General features: G+C 36.7%; 1 protein-coding gene across 2 annotated transcripts in view; it reads left to right on the top strand.

Moving 5' to 3' along the window:
- Positions 1-23,033, top strand: part of LOC145688344 (SRSF protein kinase 3-like) — a 354,260-nt gene that overhangs the window by 57,026 nt on the left and 274,201 nt on the right. The window contains exon 1 of one of the 2 annotated variants that reach the window (XM_081762484.1): positions 14,756-14,992. The exons of the other annotated variant lie outside the window; for it this stretch is intronic. Coding sequence (XP_081618610.1) covers positions 14,961-14,992 — 32 coding nt within the window. The 5' untranslated portion in view covers positions 14,756-14,960. Of the gene's footprint in view, positions 1-14,755; positions 14,993-23,033 lie in introns of those variants that run through there. 2 annotated transcript variants of the gene reach the window in all.

Raw genomic sequence — 23,033 nt, 5'->3', positions numbered from 1 at the left:
GAAACCGTTTTTTCCATGCTACATGAAACATGTATAGAATTTTTTTTATTAAAACAATGCGTAGGTCCATCGTAGGTTCTGAGAAAGTGGACCCGCACAATTGTGCGTGTTTTGAAGCCGTAGTGAGCGTGAAAAATGAAAAATTCTCGCTTGTGTGATATAGAAGAGTTACCCGCACAATTGTGCGGGCTCGGACGGAAATCGATAATACGAGAGTTGATCAGAATGTAAGTCAAAACAATGTGTATGAAAGGAACTGTAATAGGTAGCATGTCAAGATTATGTTCGAAATAAAGACTCATATTAAAGTTAATTTTCAATATAATCTCAAAGTCTGTAATAAATACATTCCTTCCATCGTGGCACAAATTTCAAAATAACCTATTCATACAAGTCCGTCTTTTTTGGAGTAGACAACCAATTTGCCTTAATCACCGGAATTGAAATATTGGCTGGCCAAGAATTTCTTCATCGGACTAAGGAGATGATAGCCTGAAGGAGCCAGGCCAGAAATGTACGGCGTATGCTCGAGCGCCTCCCACCCAGAGTTCTTGAGTTTCTCACGAACAAAAGCAACAACATGAGGACTTGCATTATCACGAAGGCGTTTACATTTTCCGCATGAATGTTAGAATGTTCAACACGGAGCCCACAGCACAACACTGCCCAGTGTTCTTTCATATGATGTAACATTTACAGTGGCCCTGTGTGTTAGAAAGTCCTGCCCTCGAGTCCTTTGCATATTCAAGAATGATGTTCTTGTACCTTAGGCTGCTGCATATGAAGCAAGGGACTGGATATCCTGAAGGGAGATGGGGCCTTTTATTTTTGGCGTTCTCGAGAACTCAGAAACTATGAAATTTTGAAATTTTGTATAAATGTACTTCTTGCATCCTAAGCTGCATATAAGGCAAGATTTTACGAGTAGTGTATTCTAAGGGAGTGGAGGCTTTTTTGCGTTCACCAGATCTCCAAAACTATTAGATATGGAATTTTGAAATTTTGTATTAAATATGACGTTCTCCTTGGACCTTAAGCTGCAAATAAGGTAAAGTTTCGGGCATTATGTATCCTTAGGAGGGATGGGGGCTTACATAAGGTTGTCGTGTTTGTATTATTCAATTGCATACGATATCGAAGACGAAGAGGAATGGGATGCCGGGAGAGGAAGATATGTAAAATATTGTCCATGGTAACAGGCAGAGTATACGCTAGTTTATTCATCAAACGATAAGAAGAATGGTGAGTTGTGTAGTGGAGACCTGTAAAGGGTATACTTATAGATCAGCCATCGCTTTCCCACAGCAACAGACTCCGGGTTCGTAACATGCAGGACACAAGAGCTCAGTTATAGTCGTAGAGTGCTCACCTTTTGTTAGAGAGGCGACCATGTATTTTCTCGAGGTTATCCCTTTTGCTCCATATTCTTTCACAATCACGAACTTCCATCAATTATCCGTCACCTTTAGTCGAAGGGGCATAATCGTGGAACATTAAAGTAAATATTTCATTAAACTCTTAGTAACGCACATGCTTATGGAGTCTTCCCCTCAATAATGATGTTCTTGCTCTTTACCAGTGACAGCTCAGGGTACTTAGGCCACGGCTTTTGCCTACATTATCCCTTTGCCTATTGCTACTCGTTGTCAGAACCGATCAAACACAGACAGACAAAATCACCCGAAAGCAGCTGAAATGTGAACGCTACAGCAGTGTGTATGAGTGGATTATTTTTTTACAAGGGAAATAAATTCCATCCATATACACACCCAGCAATTACACACACCTACACACGCACTTGCGTATCTTTCCACCATCTTTGAGCCTTTTTAGCTTCCTCCTGGTAAAAGGAATGTCTTTTCCGCACAAACAGCTAAATATTTCAAGAAACAAAACAGTTTTAATTCTAACGACTACTAAAAAAATGTGAGAAACGAAATGCGTCATAAACTGTTTTAACTCTGACAAAAGGAGAGAAGAAAGTACAGTGATCGTGAAAACATCGAATTCGAGATACCGAAATCGAGATACCCATACATACATACCGAAAAAGTAATTTTGCGACATCGATCACGTCCGTTCGCTCTGATATATACTCACCCAAAGGCCATACCTTCAGGGTTTGCCCAAGTGGGCCCAGCCCAAAAACCCGCCGGCTTTTTTCGGGTTGGACACACCTGAAAAAAACTTTAAAACCCACCTGGGTTTTTGATCTTTTCGTTAGTATATTATTGGTACAAATAAGGTGATCACATTGCAACTGATTTTTATCAGATTTTGGACTTTCTGTGGGCGAGTTAGATGCTTTCGTGTTAAGGTATACATTCAACATAAGACCTTTATAAAGTTCTGAAGGCACTTGGATGAAAAAAAAAAACTTAGGTTGAGATAATTATAGAACAAATTAATGTATGGATCATGCTGGAAAGACTACAAGGTGGTTGCATGCGCACGTCGTCTGGAGCGCTGTCGTGGCTGTGACGTCATCTGGTTTGCAAGAGACAATGGGAAACGGCGCGGCTTTAAGTGACAAGTGGAAATTCCTTTTTACTTTGTTCTTTTAAATGATATGAGTCTTATTCAGTGTTATTGGTTTCAAGTGTGTTTGGAAAATACAATCGAAAAGAAACAACAATCTGAGAAAATAAGAACATGATGTGCAGTGTGTGAAGTTTAATTTGTGAAAACTATTACATCAGTAAAAGAACATGTTATGTGTCAAATACGACAAATAGTAAAAATGTATATTTTCGACATCCTTGCTATACTTTAAGTAATCGAGAGCTGTAATTTCGTGAAGCAGAATAAACAGAAAAAAAAAACAATACGAAAATGGATGAATGTTCCTGATAGTATTTCAATAAGATCTATTTCCAATCTGTCGGTCAATATGTGCGTGATTCTTGCATCTCATCTCTAGATGGAGAACTTTAAGCAAACTAACTTACCATACTAAAGCAAGATAACTTACCATTCACCTTCTAAGAACAAACTGAATTTAAAAATATTATTTTTAAGTAGAATGGATTTGAACTGAAGACCTTAAGATTACTAGACCAGCGCCTATAACACCTCGACTATTCTTCCACTACTGGTGAAGTCTCCTAACTTGATAGGATACGACGTTTTGTAGGGGAAAGGAAAATTCAGTAATAAGAAGATTTGAGTTGATTTTGAGTTCAACGTTCCTTTTTAGCAGCGAGGCTATATGAGACTGAACCTACTGATATTAACGTGGAATCCGAACCACATGAGCTTCTGCCGAGATTCGAACCCGGGTCTTCCACGCCAGAGGCGCGTACGCTAACCGCTTCCACGAAGGAGCAATTCAGATCTGGGCGACCAAGGTGTATACTTCTGTTCAAAAAAAGGCTGGGTGGGAACTGTTTCAGAGACAAAGTCCAGAAAAGTGAGCCTCGACCCATTACAATTCCCACAGATCTGTACAGCGGAAATTACATTTTCCCTCTGTTCTCTATCTAGATACTACCTGCAAGACGTACTTGAGTCGATGGTAGCCGAGCCTGATGAGATACTAAGTTTTCCTATAAAACTTATTCAAATTGAAGACCGAGGGTTCCAAACTTTGACTCGGACGATTTTTACTTACTTTTTAAACGTGAAGATATGATGAAATAATTGAAAGGTAGTATATGTTACACGGTAAATTTCAAAGTTAGTGCTTTGGTGTTGAAATTGGTGTTTATATTACCAATACTGCACTTTTTTTAACTATTAGTTCCAAAGCAAACACTTACAAGACTTCCCATTAGTGACACTTGAATGGGTGTGAAATTAGATGGAAAGTCAAAAATTCTGATACTATACTACACCAAAATGCAGTCCTTTTAAGGTGGAGATGATTAAAAAACTTCTAATTTAATTGTTATTTTAAATTGTAAAGTAATCATGATAGGCGGAAAAATTTGAAATGATGGAGCAGTGCTGGACCACTTCGTTTGTCTTCTTTTGTCTTTTGGTTTAAATTATAATATTGGATTAATAATAATAATATCAATGCTAGATTAAAGAAAGGTTTATGTCTCTATAAGTTTATTTTACGTATTTCTCTAGTTAGTCAAGTACTCTTAAAAGAGCAAATTTTATTTTTCAGTACTTTGAGAGTAGTATCAAAATACGTATCTTTTGTGGTAGTGTATATGCTTGTATACTGGAAATACTGAAAGTTTAATCAAACAAGTTTGTCTTTTGAGTAATGAAATGTATTTGAGTTTTATTTTTAACTTCATGAATCATCACATGTAAATTTAAGAAAAACAGTTATTTTTGAACAGAAAAGAAAGAAAGGCTTACTTTCCTAAAGTTGAAAATAATGCTGGTGTTTCAAATAGTAAAGTGGGCCAGAGGTTTAATATTCCTCCGATTTTTGTTGGTGTGCTGCTTTCTGAAACAGGTTGCGTGCTTCTGTTATTCACCAAAAGATAATTCTAAGGAAGGTTCGCGTGACTAGGAAATATATGCATAACCTCGAAACATTATTCATGACCATTAACCGAAAAAGGAGTTAAATTTGAATCGCACTGGTAGCGTAGTAAACAGTTTATTGTAAAGTTTGGGGTGGTAATCTTCGTGAGGAAAAACCGTAGATTTATTGATTAGAGTAATGTTGTCATGCCATACTTTTGTTTGTTTGATGCTACATCAGAGGGTATGAATATTCACCATACATATAAATCATAGGAGGATATATATATATATATATATATATATATAAAATTAATTTTCTATTAACTGTTGCCTCAGCATATAATATGAAGGACAATAATAGTAAATTATTCTATAATATAAAAGAGTAGAAGTGGGTGACTCACGAGTAGGTACAAAATTTCTCACCTGGGTATATGAACTCTTCGTTAAAAATAAGGAAATGTGTATTCCAGTGATTAAAAAAAAAACTGCTTCTAAAGGGTAAAAGTTGGATCATTCCTATAATATTAAAATTTTCTTTTCTACTTTTGACCGACGAAAAGGGGAAGAAAGTATGTTTGTTCGTGAAAAAATCGAATTCAGGGTTTCAGTGGATTTACAGTTTTATGACTCATAGATACCGAAAAAGTGATTTTTCGACATCTATTCGTCCTGATATACACTCACCTAAAGTCTATGTCGTTCAACGTTATCTCAACCGAATTTTAAAATTAAGGTTTTTATGCGATTCTCCAGAGATTTTTAAAATATCTTCCTACCCGTAAAAATAAGGGTAGTTTACTTAAGTGTAAAAATCAGAAATTACTGTCTTTTTAAAAATAAAAACAGCTCTAACAATTATTTCATAAATTAATTTTTCGGAAGCCACCTTCATGAGACATAAGTAATTCCTCTCAAAAAAGATCGAGGAGAGTTAGTTTACTCTTGAAAGTGAGTTTTCTTTGGAATGATTTTCTCGCAAGTAACTCACGCGATTTTGTTCATATTTCATAAATAGTCCCTATGTCATTAACCTGACAATATGGCGTAACTCACTTGTCGCGAAAAAAATATACGAAAGGTAGTTTATTCTTAAGGGTGATATTTTCAGGACGATTTTCTTAAAAACAACACACGTGATTCAATTATTTATATATAGATATTTCATTAATAGCCTGACAATATAGTATAATTCATTTGTGCTGAAAATGTGTACGAGGATAGTTTATTCTTGAGAGTTTTTCTTTTGGGCGATTTTCTCAAAAACGACTCAGACGATTTTTTGTTCATACTTCATAAATAAATATTTCATTTAATAACATGACAATAAGATATCTCATTTATCCTGAAAAATCTACCAGGGTAGTTTATTGTTGGGGATGATTTGTTTTCGGACGAGTATCTGAAAAAGACTCAAGGGATTTTCTTCGTACTTCATATCGAATAACTCGTTTTGTCCTTAAAAAATGTACAAGGAATAGTTTGTTCTTGGGGTGAATTTTGTTTTTTTTTTTTTTTCAGATTACTTTCTCAAAAGAAGACGACAGCGATTTTGGTCATATTTCATAAACATTTCATTATTTTTCCTATAATGTTGCATAAATCACTTCCATGAAAATATCCAGAAGGGGTGCTTTACTCTTGGGGTGCTTTATTATATTTTAAAATACCACTCATAGTATTGTTTTTATTTCATAAACAGATACTTCATTAATAACAATAACATAGTATAAGTTATTTGTTATGGAAAAGTCCACAAGGTTTGCCTATGTTTTTTATTTCTTATTTCGGTGAAGTCCTCCGAAAATGTATTACAGTTTTCTTCGTATTTCACAAGAACTGCAGCACAACATGATATATATATAGTTCAAGGAATTGGAACGATAAAGTTTAGTGCGGTGGCTCATGGATCTGAGAAAGTGCAACGTGTTAGGATTCTCTTAAGTTGAAGATGTGAAATTCGATAAAAAAAACTCAATTAAAAATAAGATAATACGTGTTTCAGTGTTTTCGAAAATTTTGCCCCAGAGGGGGGGGGGAGAAGGGGACATAATTTAATATTGAAATTTCCCTTTCTTTATTCACAAAGAGCCGAAAGTGGAGATTCGTTAATGTTGAATATGACAAATTCGGCATATAAACTCTCAGAAAGAGTGAAACACGCGTTTCATTATTTTGGAAAATTCCGGTCCTTAGGGTGAGAAGGTGGTCATTACTATAATAATCAAATTTCCATTTTTATTATTGAGAAAGTGCCCACTTTGAAGATTTGCTTAAGTTGGATATAATATATATATATATATATATATATATATATATATATATATATATATATATATATCGGTATATAAACTCTTAAATAAAAATGATTAAATAGTATATCAGCATCTGCGAAAATTTCACTTCTAAAGAGGGCAAGGAGGAATCCTTCTATATTACGATTCTCCATTTTTTTTTTTTTTAGAAAATGCTAAATGTAATATTTTTTTAAAGTTGGAAGTATGAAATGCGTTATCTAAACCCCTAATTAAAAGGAAGGGTAGGGATGCGCACGAGACAAGATTTGAGGCTGTCTCGTCTCGAAAATGTGCTGTAAAAGTGATGCCTCGACTCGAATATTGTCAGGAATATTCTGTCTCGACTCGTCTCGTGCGCATCCCTAAGGAAGGGAAATACGTATTCAAGCGTTTTTGAAAATTCCCCTCCTGGAAGGGGAAGGGAGGGAAATGTACGATTATATGGAAGAGTGAAAGTGATTCACTAAACATTTAGGCCATGTTAAAATGTTTGGAAACTTGAGATTTGAACAGGAAATTCCTGTTGTTAGGAGAGCAATGAATAAGAAATTATTTTTTTTTGAAATATGTATGGGAGGTAAACTGGGATTCAAATGTTGGCCAAGAATAAGGAACCACAAAAGTCCCTGAAGGTATGGAGATAAAACTCGGCATAAAAACTCCTCGTTAAAAGATGAGAGTACACGTGTCTCAGCATTTCTAAAGATTACCATTTTAAGAGGGAAGAGGAATTTTCTTTTATTATTTTTTCTCTCCACATTGAAAGCAACATTGACTATTGTTTGTGATCGCATCACGGAAAAATAGCTGAAAACTTTGAAATGAATTTTGGAACAGATATAGTATCTACCTCGATCTAGGTTTCAATCACTACATTGATTAAGTGTGTGTTCCAAAGGAATATAGGGTTCAAAATTAATGCGGAAAATAGAATATCTCATGAGTCCCTCAAGTTAGGAAGAAGAAAATCTGCATATAAACTTCTCATTATAAGTAATCAGACACATGACCAATTATTTTTGAAAATTCCAATTTAAAGGGGGCGCAAGATGCTATTTATATATTATTTTCCCCACATTGGAGTAGATGTATTTTGTTTGTGATCGCATTACGGAATCCCATTATATCACACGGAATCAGGGCTTATCCGTTTGAAACGAATCTTGCAACATAGTTCCTGCCTCATCTTATGCCCGTAGACTAAGAAAGTAGAATTCAATTAATGCAAACATTGAGTGTATTATTCGTTTTTGTAGTTACACTTCCATTGAAATGCATATAAAAAGGGAGAGGAGAATGAAATAATTCCGTCAGCTTATTATCTCGTGCGAAGAACGGGCATTTCAGGAGGTAATCTATAATGGGACAGTTAAATTACAAACATGGTAGTAAATTACAAACATGTTGATTTTAATACATGCGATGACACATCTTTTTAATTCATATGATACTAGAAGCCTTGCTACTTTTAGATGGTTTTGCCTCGAACCTATGTACGGTAAGAGTTGCTTAATTCAAACAATTCTAGACATTGTGTTTACTCCACGAATATTGCGCAATGACCCCGCGTAGCATATTTGCCAGCTTTCCTGTCTGGTGCGAGAGGTCTTGGAAGGGATGCGCACGAGTCGAGTCGAGTTGTTTTGACTCGAAAATGTTTGTCTCGACTAGAATTCGAGACGAGACGTTTCGAAATTAGAGTTGACACGAAATATATGAGTTAAAATATACGCACACATCAGCCAGATCATTATGAAGATTACCTACGTAATTGTCAGTATGTCCACCTTTGGCACGGATAACAAAGGCGACACGTCTTGGCATGGACGCAGTGATCCTTGGTAGGTCGCTGGAGAAAGTTGGAACCACATGTGCACACTCAGATCACCTAATTCCCGTAAATTCCGGGGAGGGGGCGATGCGCTCTGACGTCACGTTCAACCACATCCCAGATGTGTTCGATTGGGTTCAGATCCGGCGAGTTGGGGGCCAGCACATCACTTGGAACTCTCCTCTGTTTCCTCGAACCACGCCATCACACTCTTGGCCTTGATATGGTGTATTATCATGTCGAAAAATGCCACTACCGTTGGGAAACATGGTCGTCATGAAGGGGTGTACGTAGTCTGCAAGCAGTGTGCGATACGCCTCACGGCCGTAATGGTGCCTTGCTCAAGCTCCACTAGACACATGGATGCTTACATGAATGTTCCCCAGAGCATAATTAAGCCACCACCAGCTTGTCTCCGTCCCGCAGTACAGGTGTCAAGGAGCTGTTTCCTTGGAACATGACGGATTCGCACCGTCCCATCGTAATGACGAAGGTATCGGGGTTCATCAGACAATGCAACGCTCTGACACTGCGCCAAGGTCCAGTGGTGATGGTCACGTGTTCATTTCAGTCGTATTTTCCGATTTCGTGGTGGTGACATTCGCTCATGGATGGGTCGCCAGCTGCGGAGGCCCATCGTTGGGAGTGTTCGATGCACTGTTTCTTCAGACACTTTTACTTTGCCCAGTACTAAAGTCTGATGTTAGTTCTGCCGCAGTTTACCAGTCTGCCTTGCCTACGAGGTCCGACATTTGTAATGAGGTGGGGGCGCCCAACCCTTCGACGTTTGGACGTCGTTTTCCCTTGGTTTCGCCACTTGTTAGATACACTCACCACAGCATTCCTCGAACACCCGACAAGTCCTGCAGTTTTCGAAATTCTCGTGCCGTCTCTCCGGGCCATTACAACGTGAGGTCGGTCAAACTCAGATAGATCGCGCGGCTTCCCCATTCTACACACGGCCAGCACTTCACTAATTAACGGAAGTGAGCTGAAAATTAAATCGTGATCTCGAAAGATTAACTAATATTTTCACATAACATTCACATACCTAATTTTTATAGCTTTTTTTAAAAAAACAATTCTATTTAGTTTTCTAAATAGCTCTGACAGCTCATTTTCTATTTAGTTCTATAAATAAAATAAAAGGACTGTTTTTCTTTAAAAAGTTGGTGTTTAAGATTAACTAGGATTTTTTGTTTTAAAAATTGGTTTAAACTGCTCGTGAATCGGAAGCAGTATTCTCTAATTTCTAGATGAAATTAAATAAAAATAAAATTTGTACCATGAGACGAGTCTAGAAAAGCATTGTTGAGAATCTAGAGAAGAAAACCTTATTTGCTGTCTTGTAGGCAGTACTAATTAAAAAAAAAAAAACTATTTCACTAAGTGCTAAATAATAATACAAAATTGAATGTTTATTACTTACACGTTATTTAAAAAAATGTAGAAAGATCTGGACTGGTGAGGAATCCTTAAGAAATGGTATTACTTTATGGCTCTCTCTGATTCACAAAATATGAATATTTTATTCACTCGCATGTGCTCCAACACAAAGGTTGAGGGGGGAAATGGAATGTAACCCATATTACTAGCTTCTTCTGAACACTTCCAGTTCAAGTCACGGAACTTGTGGGAGAGAAGGGGTGGAATATGAATATAATCATTCGCTTGTGTTTAATTCTATGTTGAGGTTTTCTCTTTTTTTATAAACAGAATACTCACATTTCATTTAGTAGCATGCATTTACTAAGTTCACTTTAAAAAGATGAGGGAATGGGGTATATTCAACGTGACGAACTATGGGTAGGAATTTCTTATCTCGTAATTACGAAGTCTACTCGCATTAATGTGTTTAGGTCAGAAGCCAGACATGTGTTTGAATATGTTTAAAGTGTATACGATTAGTGTTTCCTATATTTAGGAAAATAAAGGATACCACAGATATCAGAATAATTTAATTGTATTTACTTTTTTATATACACACAATATTTAAAAATCCGGTGCCATAGGCCAACTCCGTTATGAGTAAAGATACGAAAAAATTGAAAGTTCTTGGAAATTCCTGATGTTCAATCGAAAATGTTTTTTTCCAGTCGCACCAGCCGCTTGGACCATATACCTGTAAGGCACCCTACAGTAAATGAAAAGGCTACTTTGTCAGTTCAGCAGAATGTTCCCTTTAGCCCTCACCATACCAACAATGCAGCCTTCTTCGGGAACGGATTTGAGGTTTTCTAGAGTCCTTCACACAACAATGAGCACGTTCTCTTTGTGACTTTTCTGTCCCTTTTGTCCTATTCGAATAACCTGCTGAACTGAGCGATTTTTTCTTAATTAAACATAGAACGCTTTATCCCTGTGAAGGCCAAACAGCTGATGCAACTAATTTGCTCTCTTTCCAGTTTTTTTCGTAGCTTTATTTACAATGGATTTGGTTCCGGACTTCTGATACATCCGTTGTGTGCGAGTGAATGAGTGGTGTGTGTATTAATATCGAATTCACAATTGTTAGATAATCCAGATTAGGGATGGCCAGAACCGGTTCTAGTGGAACCGGTTTTCGGCCCTGAACGGATCCGATTCCGGAACCGGTTTCTCGGATCCAGGTTTGGAACAGATTCTGAAAACCGGATCTCTAAGAACCGGTTCTGCTGGAACCGGAACTTTGGGGCCATCCCTACGCTAAACCTGAATAGCTCACAGGCTGTATGATAGATGAAATGGTGAGACAGGCAGGCTCCCATTTGGCTAAACAAGCTGGATAAGTGATAAATTCATTGGCTAAACAGGCAAACTGATTTGGCTAAATACCCACTGGTGGACCATTTTTTTTTCTGGGGAGCATAAGCGAGTCTGGGCGGGGAGGGCACAAGCGCATGGTCCTCTTTGCAGTGTTTTGATGGTGAACATTGTGCCTTTTTTACCGGTCTTTGGGGGCTTTCGGACCCAGATCTGGAATCGGTTCTTAAGATCCGGTTCTGGAACTGGGTTTTCGGATCCTAGTCTGGAATCGGTTCTTAAGGTCCGGTTCTGGAACCGGGTTTTCGGATCCAGGCCTGGAACCTGTTCCGGAACCGGTTCCTTGCGAAACCGGAACTTTCTTCCAATCCTTAATGCAGATAAGCCGTACCGATACATGGTATACGGACAAGTGCGGTCGAATCCAGTCAGGTCGGATTTGTCGGACTGTTTGCCTTAACGGTGTTGAGTACTTTTGTCATAATTGCTTTTAACGCATTGATTTATTGTTACTGTTATCTGGGGAAGTATTGTTCACATTTTTTAAAAATGAACTGAAATTATACTGGTTTCAACTTCAGATATATTTAAATATTTTATACTTTTCGGAAATTAAATCGTGTGAGATAATGGTAACGTTTGTCACATTTCATTTACTTACTAAACCAAACCAAACCACTTGGCGTAACGGCCCATCTGTGAGCCTAAGCCTGCTCCAGCGCCGTCCGCTAGCGACCGGCTGAACTACGTCCAGCCTAGCAGCGAGCACGTGGTCAGCGCGCTGCGACGTGCTGTCCCTAACATGAGCAACAGGAACTTTGTAGACCTGGTGGCCGTCACGTCTTGTTTTCAAGTAGATCCCCAGTTGGCCTCACGATGCTGGGTGGACGACTAAAATTAAAAAAAACCGGCCGGGAATCGAACCCGGGACCACACGGGCATGAATTCAACGCTCTAACCAGTAGACTACGGTCATTTACATATTATTTCGTTTATATAAAGATATAATGAACATTTGTTTTGACAAAGCAAGGAATATTTAATCAGAATTGAAGAAGAAATCAGTAAAATAACAATATAATTCCAGTTCATTTCAAAGAAAAGAAGAGAATACTTACTTTGTATAAATCAATTAGGAAAGAAGGATGTAATTACTTAATCAAACCATGGTCGGATGTGGGGGTGAAGGGAAAGAATCACATAAATCTGATGTAAACTTGATGTGATAAATTTCTTGACACGAAGTTGAAATTGTGATGAATGATTGGAAATCTTGAAGTGCTGACCTACAGAAGGAAAAAGAATGTTGCAACTGAACCTCAAGCCGTGAGATACCGACATTACTTCTCATATTTTTCGACGTATCAACTCAGCTTATGCAAGTTACAAATTCATATCAAACCTTGAGATTAGAAAAGCATTTGTCGTGCGAATTTTCATTGTAAACAATAGGAAAAAAAGCTAAGCCCTTTTCGTTTTGTTCTGCGGACATAGTTACTCAAAGCTATTATATGGTTTTCACTGATGTACCAAATTCAACTTCTTTATGTCGTGCTGTTCACGAAAACAATTGATGCACTAAAAAATTCTAGGTCGATCGCTGTGGTGTAAATTCGCAATTAATGCATACCTAGTGTAAATAACTTTTATTTCCGAAGGGTTACATACAAGCTGTAATAAATACTATATTTAACGTTTCGCAGCAAATGTTAGATAACTCTTGTAATACTCATGAATTACATATAAGTTTCATAAGGTTAGCATAGTGTTGTTCTTGCATCGTTACCATCAACTGCCGAGAAATATGGTGGCAGCTTACGCCTACTTTTACACTCTTGAAAACCCTAATCATTAGGATTGCCAACACTGAAATATAAAATTGACGGCACCAGCTCGTAATCCTCAAAATAGATTAATAATAATTGTATTCTAAACCTGTCAGCCGGTAAAATTCGGTAAGTTATCGATACTACTAACCACAAACAGCTTAAGTTCACAGATAATAATAAAAGAAGATAATATTAGACTTACTTCAGTTGTTATGAGAATCCGTAAAGATGTCAGGGTAAGTGGACAAAATGTTTTGCTTCAAAACAGAAGCATTTCTCGAAGATATTGTTGCCGACGACCCTAAAAGAGTTTTCAAAATGTTGACTAAGGTAAATAGTTTTCTCGTACCAAGGAAAATATGGAAAATCCCGTAAAAATCGTTACAACAGTCTGCAAGATAAAATGTTTGAACCCTCCGAATATCTCTCTCTCCTGTAAACTTCATCAATTCGGTTTCCGGAAACTTCATATTAGCTAAATCACTTTCACGTATCCAGAAACTGATAGGCCTATTTACCAGGTTTCATGAAAGATGTTGCTACAGTTTTCAATATAAAGCACTTTCGATGATTACCCAACTAATTAGGGGTGTCTGCAGCTGTTGTCAAGGAAAATATGTTCCTTGTATTTTTCTTCTTCCAACGCCACTAAACGCATTTAGCGAAAGTCAAACCGCAACTTAGCCTGTTTCTCGTAATAGGGAACGGATATTCATCATATTTTATAAAAATCCAATATTGAAGGTGTACCTATGTTAGTCGTAGACAAATATGTAACTTTTCGTAAGTTAAGAAAATGTGTTCACTTTGTATTGTATTATACATAATAATAGCTTGAAAGTGTAAAGTGTTGGACGTGGTATTACTTCTCTTTGTTGCAATTTCCCGTCCATATAGAGTGAGATTGTTTATAACAACTTATTTCTCTGAAACACATGTGCAACGTAACAACTTGTTATGCCACAGACTGATTTTTTTTAAAATCGTAAATATGATTTTGGCATCACCTTGAAAAAAACCTACTTGATGATGTCTACAAAAATGAAACTTTATTATTATTACAGTGTATTATTATTATTATTATTATTATTATTATTATTATTATTATTATTATTATTATTATTATTATTATTATTATTATTATTATTATTATTATTATTATGGTTTAGCATTTTTTAAAATTCAGTTCTTCTTTCGAAATAGAATACAGACTTTGTAAATGAAATGAATGTTTTCTTCTATAGATACGTATACAAAGACGGTAACTGTGAATACGTATAAATAAGAATTGAGAAAGTGATGGAATTTCTTTGATTCCACAGAAATGTAGATATGTTCGTGTTTCTTTTTTCCTAGAAAACATTGTTACTGGAATAGCTGCTGCGCATTGCAGTATCACGTAGTTGCTTACTTGAGAATGAATGTCTTTGTTTTTGGAAACTTGTGGTGATTCGTGATCTTGGATTGTCATTCTAGCTTGATGATTCAATAATGATAATTCTAAACTTTTGAGGAACTATCACGTGCGTTTTCGACAGGGAGCAGCAGTGTTGCAGCCCTTTCTACAGCACATGCGTTGTTGAATGGTTTGGGGCAGTAAGTTAATATTTGACTGCAGTCGTGAGTTCGGCAGCGTTCTGAAGAGAAGTTCTGCGTATCGTCTCTAGCGATTTTTCAGTGTTCCAGTGTGTTACCATGGTGACTCGGCTCACGTCCCGGGCTACGGCCGCTGGAGGATGGACGGGGCGACTACGGCCGTGGTGGTGAGGCCACGCCCCCAACCTGCCCCCGCCTTCTCTCTCCTTATCCCCGCCTTCTCAGCGGCGCCGCGGGATGCCGGGCTATAGGGGCAGCTACCTTAGCCTGTGAGTATTAGTAGGTTTGTATGGTAGTATTTTCAGGAAAGAAAAAAGAAAGAAAAAGAACGGACACACAAATAGTGAAGTACTTCAGGCACTGAACATCGAATTACTGAAACATGACACGAGATTTGTTTAGATGTTCATCATTATATATATATATATATATATATATATATATATATATATAATATATGTTTAATGGTCCTTCAAATATTTAGTACTACTATGACCAAGAATGTTCTCTTTTGGAAATACAATATGACATGCATATGAAATGACGCTGAGAATACGCACAGCAAAAACACGTGCGTTTGCCGTTTGGCCATGAAAGGGCATGATGTAATAACATGTTTCGCAGTTACTACATTTATTTTGTATAAACAAATTGCCACATGATAAAATTGAGAGGATTGGGAAATGATGGAAGATGAAAATGTGAGAGTTACTGTCCACTCTCCAATATAAACCAGAAGATTGTCTTTGTCAGTACTGTCCCACGTTGTTACTGCTGTCTTCTGTAAGCTGCCACTCATAATTCGTGTTTTTTTTTTATTAATAATAATTGCTTGTGGCTGCTATTTTGACTAAAATTCCATCTTAATTTTAAGTTGTCCAAAGCTCATTTTCGGTTAATGTAGAATATGTGGACTGTGACTGTTCCTATGAAGTATCCAGCAAATAATAACAACACATAGAGCAGGACATTATTACTAATAACAGTGCTTTAATAGGAAATTGTAGTGAAAGATTATATCATGAACAATGTTAAAAAGTATTTCAAGCTTCCTAAAATGAACTTGCCAGCACAGTATTGTACTACTTTGTTACATGATTTGTGTTTTTATCGTGGACTACTTCATTTCCTCGATGTTATGTGAAATTTGTAATTTTGTTTTCATTATAGATGAAAGATGTAGTATCGTAGAAGTTATAATTGACTAAATTAGTAAAGATTACGCTGAAACTATTTACGGACTTCCACTGTTATTATTTCGAATGAACAAGAAATAAACGGAAAATGTGTGATTTTGATTATTTTTTCAAGTAGTATGTAACACTTCTTTAAAGCGTACTGATGCGTTGAAATCACGTTTTATCGGTATCACGTGTGTTTAAGAGCAGACTCTCATGAAAGAAAATCATGTTCTTCATAATTCCTGTAGCCTTTGGCGCTGGAGAGCCGGATTCAATTCCCGGCGGGAGCTCATTTGGTTCGCATCTCACGTTAAACTGTAGGTCCACGTCTCACATAGCCTCACTGCTGAAAGGGACGCTAAACTGAAAATCAAGTCAAAATGTACAATTTCTGTAGTTTCTGCAGCATTCTTAGTCACTCAATGATAATATCCATGCTACATTATTGTTACCATATTTACTACTACTACATACAATCTGTCCAGTGCCAAAATCGCGAATGTGCAAATTTTGATATTTTCACCTAAGTTCCGTTTCCTGTTATTTGGGGCACACAGATTCCAATACCGAAGTCCCATTTGTGAAATATGAGTATATCAGAAGTTATCGTCAATTTCTAAAACATGTACCTAAGTCTGTATACTGATTTTTCGGGGTAAGTTGAATCTTAAAATGCTTATAACTCAAAGTCAAATTTAGCAAACTGTGTATTTTGAAATTTATTTGAGAGGATGAAATCAATTTTTAAAAAGTAATATATCTTGCGTATTACACGCGTACATACATGCTTGATAAGTCACATACACATATATAGGAGGAAATATAATAACGTTCTACTTGTTCCATGAAGAGCGTTATTGCAGTATTTTTAATGTAAATTAAGTTTGTTTGGTTTTGTGAAGAAGAATCAGAAAATATTAATACAGAAAAAGCCCGAAGAAGCATACCGTAAGGAGATAATAATGCGATTCTCTTCTTACAATTGGATAAGGAGATGATATCCTTCAGTAAGGGGGGATTTCTTCTCTCTCGCGATGATTTACTAGGATAAGCTTGAAATTTTATAATACATGTTTTAATAAAGGAAGTCACTATTTGACCATGTTTACACGTAAAACTAATAGAATACGAATTTAGCAAAAGAGCACGGCATGTTAACTTAGTAGCAGTCTTCACCTCCAATTCGAGAGTTTTCTAGTTTGATCCTAGGACACATGAGTTCTTGGTTCACTGTATTGTTTTCTTAGATTCCTCTTGTTTCCTCATTCCATTGACTTTTCCATAGTCACTCACTGAATTTATCATGTTCCCCTTAGCCTAAAAGACATATACATGGAATGTTAAAGTAAGATTTCAATTTATTTTTTAAGAATCAATTTAAGCTGCAATGAACAATTATAAGAAAAACATTCACGAATGGAACTACTATCGCTTACGCTTACTTTGGACATTGTAACAGACCATTTCGTTCACATACAAGATTTTACGCTTTGTATCACATGCATGGTTTCAGTCATACGTGGAGCCAAATAGAGTATATCTTCAGGAAAGTGGTATCGATTGACGACAAGCGAAGACGCAGTTCACATTCCGAAGCACGTTGTAAAGTCTTTTCGGGTCATTGAACAACGTTTGCAGAGGAAGACAAGAATTAACTGATATGATATACCTTTCATCTTCATCAAATCGATCGCTCAGTCATCTCGCAATTCAACGAGCTGTCGTGCGGTTTCGCTTCATTTCGTTGTTTGAAGTTCATTTGACCCTGAATTGAAGTTTCTTCTTCGTTGCACGTGTGAAGCGACGAAAGGCAGGAAACAGTCGGATACAGGGAAATGAAACAATTCCAGTATCTATATTAATTTTGTTCCTTCATGATATGCTTTGAATGCTTTATAAGCCTATTGATCAGACTGTATGTTCTTCATTAGATTTCTTTTGTAAGGCAAAGTAGTGTTGTTCCGAAAGAGGTCCAATGAAAAACACTTGAAGCTACATTTTTCTTTAGTAAGCTTCCCCCAAAACCTCTCTTGTCTAAGTCTGGATAACATATCACACATACTGGGAAAGTCCTGGAAATATTAACGTACTATCGTAAGGCTCACGTGTCACATCTTTCCATCAGGGGAAAAGTTCTATTATTAAGTCCACGAATGATAAAGGTTCCAGGGGTCAAACTTTCGGTATTACTATGAATGTTGAGTCATGTCGGTATGTACTTACAGCTTCAAATCCTTGTGCTATGCGTGTTTCAACGAAGCCTTTTATATAAGATCTAAACGTGCGAGGCGGTAGAGAGAGGGGCGAATTTTACAAAACGGTTTGAATTGATACCGATTTTAAAAAGAACAAATGTGGAAGACAAATGCATTAGAAAATAATTGTCAATAATTAAAATAAAACTGTATTAAATATATATATATATATATATATATATATATATATATATATATATATATATATATATATATAAATACGGGATAATTAGAAATCGTATCTGGAAACAGTCCTAAAAATGTATACAGGGTGTTTCAGAAGAACACCTACAACGTTCAGGTGATGAATCCTGACACAAAGGTAAGAAAAAAAGTATATACCAACCTGGGTGCACAAATGCTTTCTTTTGGAGTTATAGGCTGCCAAAAACACGAAAAAAATGAACTTTAAATGTCCATAGCTCCAAAACTATGGGACATACCGTACTCGAGTCAAGACTTCACTTAGGAACTATGTGCGCTATCCAAATATGCATGTTTCAGAATCCTAGGGGGCGCGGTGGCTCAGTGGTAGAGCGTTCACTTCCGGTGCTTGGGGTCCCTGGTTCGATCCCAGCTCGCGCCGTGTGGACTTTGTGGTGGACAAACACCGTGCTCGTGGGTTTTCTCGGGTTCTCCCGCTTTTTCCCACTTTCTTCATTTCACTCATTTCTCATTATCACCTTTAGCCTAACCGGCATAACCGTGGGGCGTTAAACTTAAAGATTTCATTTTTTTTTCAGAATCCTAAGGTACTCACACAACAACTTTATAAAAAAAAAGTTTGGCTACGGGCATATCATTTGAAGTACTCACCAACTGTATAAAAGTTGTTGCGGAAGTACCGCAGGATTCTGAAACATGAATATTTGGATAGGGCACATTCTACTTCCTAAGTGAAGTCTTGGTCGTCCCATAGTATTGGAGCTATGGACCTTTAAAATTAATTTTTCCATCTTTTCGGCAGCATATAACTCTGAAAGGAAGCATTTGTGCACCCAGGTTAGTCTATACTTTTCGTCTTATCTTAATGTCAGGATTCATCTCCCAAACGTTGTTAATGTCGTTTTGAAACACCCTGTATAGCTCATCCTGGTAAATGGTTAGTGCAAGTTCTTGATGAAGAAAGTTTTAAATTGTCCTGTTAAACAATGTAGTTTTAAAAAAGACACTTGTGAAACATCAATTCATTTTATTTTATTATATATTTATTTGTTTTTGAAAATCATAACTGATTGCCTGGATATAATTGTTCCCTTATTAGTATTTAATTGTCGTTGATATACTAACTTTGAAATTATAAAATTTTAGAGTGGTGGGATACAACATTTGCTACGCATCTGGATCTTAGGATCTGTTCTCTAATCCCTGTAAATGGGAAAGCAGAATTGCAGATAGCAGTTTTTCATTAGAAGGATCAGCATTTAGGCAGGAGGCACAATTTTACTATACGGAGTGTTGTGATATTTCAGTTCCAAGTACAGTAAGTACTACAACACTAACCGATATTCAGCCTCAGTTACTTTGAATATGTATATAATATAAAATTAGCATTGATAAAATCAACATTATCAAAGAATATTGAGCTACTACCATATTTAAGAGGAATTGAGTTAAGAAGTGTGACGTTTCCAGATACACCAATTTATACCCTATATGGTACTAATGAGGAAAAGATTGACTAATAGAAGAGGAAAATGCTCAATTATATAACCTATTTGGGGAGGGGGTATTAATTGCAGGTTTCTCTTTTGCTAAAACTCTGATAGTTTGACTTTTACCAATATTCGCTTTTTTTTCATTATAATAAGGAAACTATTAGAAATTTCATATGAAATACTGGTAGATGTAGGCAGATGAAGACATATATACGGTACCGTAATATCGAGTGTGTAAACTCCACCTACCCAAAAATATAACAAATGAAGGATGCGCCTTATACACGCAGATGATAGGAAATATGTACAGGTACATCCAGCAGTACAGCAGCACTACTACACGTGTTCTTGAAGCAGCATGGGTCGTCACTATGGCTCGATTTAGGTTTGCTGCCATTCAATTAAATGGGAATAGTTATAACGGTTGTTGATCCTTTCAAGGAAATCCTTGTGCTAAAATAGTGTGCAAATGTAAGAATAATGCTTTTTTTTTTTTTTTTAGCTATATTCATGCAGCTAAAACTTAGTAATAACAGGAAAAAACATACCTTTCAAAAAGAGTAATTTTTAAAAGTGCACAAAAAGGGATTTTTAGTGGGGTAAAACGCACTAATACTATAAAAGCATTAGGTAATCGTATTCTAATCAATTGTGGCAAATTATGTTATAGTGTTTGTCCAATTTCATTATTTTATCCCACAAAAAGACTTTGTTTTGTACGTTTTATAAAAGCTTTGTGGTTAAGAAAACTTTTATGGTTATTATTATTATTATTATTATTATTATTATTATTATTATTTTACTTTCCGTCATGTTTTCACATTGAACGAGTTCTTGAAGTCTATGTAGTTTTATCATGTGGTTCGGATTCCACGTTAATCAGTAGGTCCACGTCTCATATAGCCTCGCTGCTGAACGGGACGCTAAACTAAAATCAACTCAACTCTATGTAGTTTTACAGTGTGAAACAAAATTAATGAAACCTCCTGAATGGCATACTGTACATGCCAACTCCAGAGAATTGTTTGTTGCCTAACGAGGTAGGATACATTACTTTCCGTAATGTTTATTGTATTGAGGAAGGCTTCTGTCAAATTTAACGGTTGGTTTATATTCGATTCCCGTTCTCGGTAGAATTTAAGATTGGAAGCTTCTAATGTGGGTGTGGAGAAAGATTGAAAGAATTAGCTGGGTCGAACGGGGAACAAGTCTAGAAGTTTTTGAAATAATGGGGGAGAAAAGAGCAATTCTAGATGTAATTGAAAAGAGGAGGATAAAGTAGTTGCGATATTGGCTGAAAAGAAACTGTATCATATGAGGGACATGCTAGAAGGTGCGGTGGCAGGAAAACGAGGGACGGGGCGAAACATGCCGCAGTTGATGGACAGTATTAAAACAAAATTTCTGCGTAAAACGAAAAGCTTGGCTAACATGGCACATAGAAGCTTCTCAGGTTTGGAGCAAGTGACCGGCCAATGACGATAAAACACCTATGATGATGATGATGATGATGATGATCTCAAGTACAAAGCACTAAGCAGATGAAATAAATCCATTCTCTGTAAAATTACCGGGTCTTTGTAAGAACAAAATGTTACAGTGGTCTTGGGTTCGTTCTTAGTGGAGTGAACTTCTGATAAACCTGAATAATGGTCCGGTCTCCTCTCCTATAGCCTCGGTGCTGAGAAAAGAATGTTGAACATGAAGAAATCTTTCAGTCTTTATCAGAATGAAACAGTTAATTTAGAATATTGTATCAACATAGTCACTCTGATAAAATACAGAAACCTGTATTTAAATTTCCTATAGATATACTCCAATAGCTTAAATACAGAAACCTGTATTTAAATTTCCCACAGAAGGCTTGTGATTCGAAGTGCTATTGAGGGGACCGCGGTGGCTCAGTGGTAGAGCGTTCACCTCTGGTGCTAGGGGTCCCGGGTTCGATCCCGGCCCTCGCCAAGTGAACTTTGTGGTGGACAAACACCGTGTGCGTGGGTTTTCTCGGGGTTCTCCTGTTTCCTCCCACTTTCTTCATTCCACCATTTCATTCATTACTCATCATCACCGTCTCCTTTAGCCTAACCGGCATAACGTGGGACGTAAAACTCAAAGATTTCATTTCATTTTTTTTTTCAAAGTGTTATTGAAATTCTAGGAGTTACAGGAGAAATGATGAAACATTTGATGCAATTAGTACTGAAAGTGCGTACCAAAAGTTTATAAGTTATACAAGAACAATTAAGCTTATACAGGAACATGCTTTTAATAGTCATGCTCGAGAGAGGGAGGAAGCTATTGGAGTAGACCCTTGAATAAGTTGAAAAATTTAGTTTTTGAGGAATTTCCTTAGAGTTTTCCAAGGGCGTGACATGGACCAAGACAAGCAAATGAATACTATTGTATGGATGATAATCTAGAAGTTTAGCAATTTCAGGTATTATTTCCTTTTCTATCACTTAGTTTATATCAGATATAACCTTTTACTTTGTGAATGTAATTTAAAGATAAATGCGAAAGATTCCATACAAATAATCGTGCTATTGGCCTCTGAAGTACAGACTGTTGGAGTTGACTAATAATGTATGCACATTTTCGTTTTTGGTGCGGATCGAGGGGACATGCTGTAAATTTAATTTATTAATAAAACTGAGTAAACTGAACTATTTTCATTTACCACACCTCGTTGTAATTTCATAGTTTATATGCTTCTTCAGCATACCGGTGGTAATTCCTTAATAAACTATTGAACGTTGTGAATTCCTATGTTACCTGTTGATGTGGCAAGAGCGGTGCTTGTGGCGATGCATGTGATTTATGCATTTCATAAGTGTACAGAACAACAACAACAACATGAGGTGATTGTAGTGGTGGACAAGTACTTTGCAAATTTGAGATTCTCGTTCTAAGAATTTCTGAACTTCTAATTGTTAATGAATTGCTATATCTGCAGTTTCTCCTCAAAAGGTATGATTGTGTTATATAAGTATGCCAGTGGAGAAGTTTTTATTTTGTCCTATATTCTCCGTGTATTGCTTTCCCGACTGTTCAGCAGCGGAGTAGCAGGTATTGATTACTGGCACGTTGCCAACTCAGTCCAACGCAGGGGTAGTTGACGTCTTTTCGATGGTTTCAAAAGCTCCTTCTTCAAGACTACTTTAAAACGGATTTTTTGTTGTTGTTGTTGTTGGAGAAGGGATTCGATTCCCAACCAGT

Source organism: Thermobia domestica, chromosome 6 (assembly GCF_964235325.1).
Source record: "Thermobia domestica chromosome 6, izTheDome1.hap1.1, whole genome shotgun sequence".
Taxonomy (NCBI): Eukaryota; Metazoa; Arthropoda; class Insecta; order Zygentoma; family Lepismatidae; genus Thermobia; species Thermobia domestica.
The sequence above is the reverse complement of the archived record's forward strand: the minus strand, read 5'-3'. Positions and strand labels throughout refer to the sequence as shown.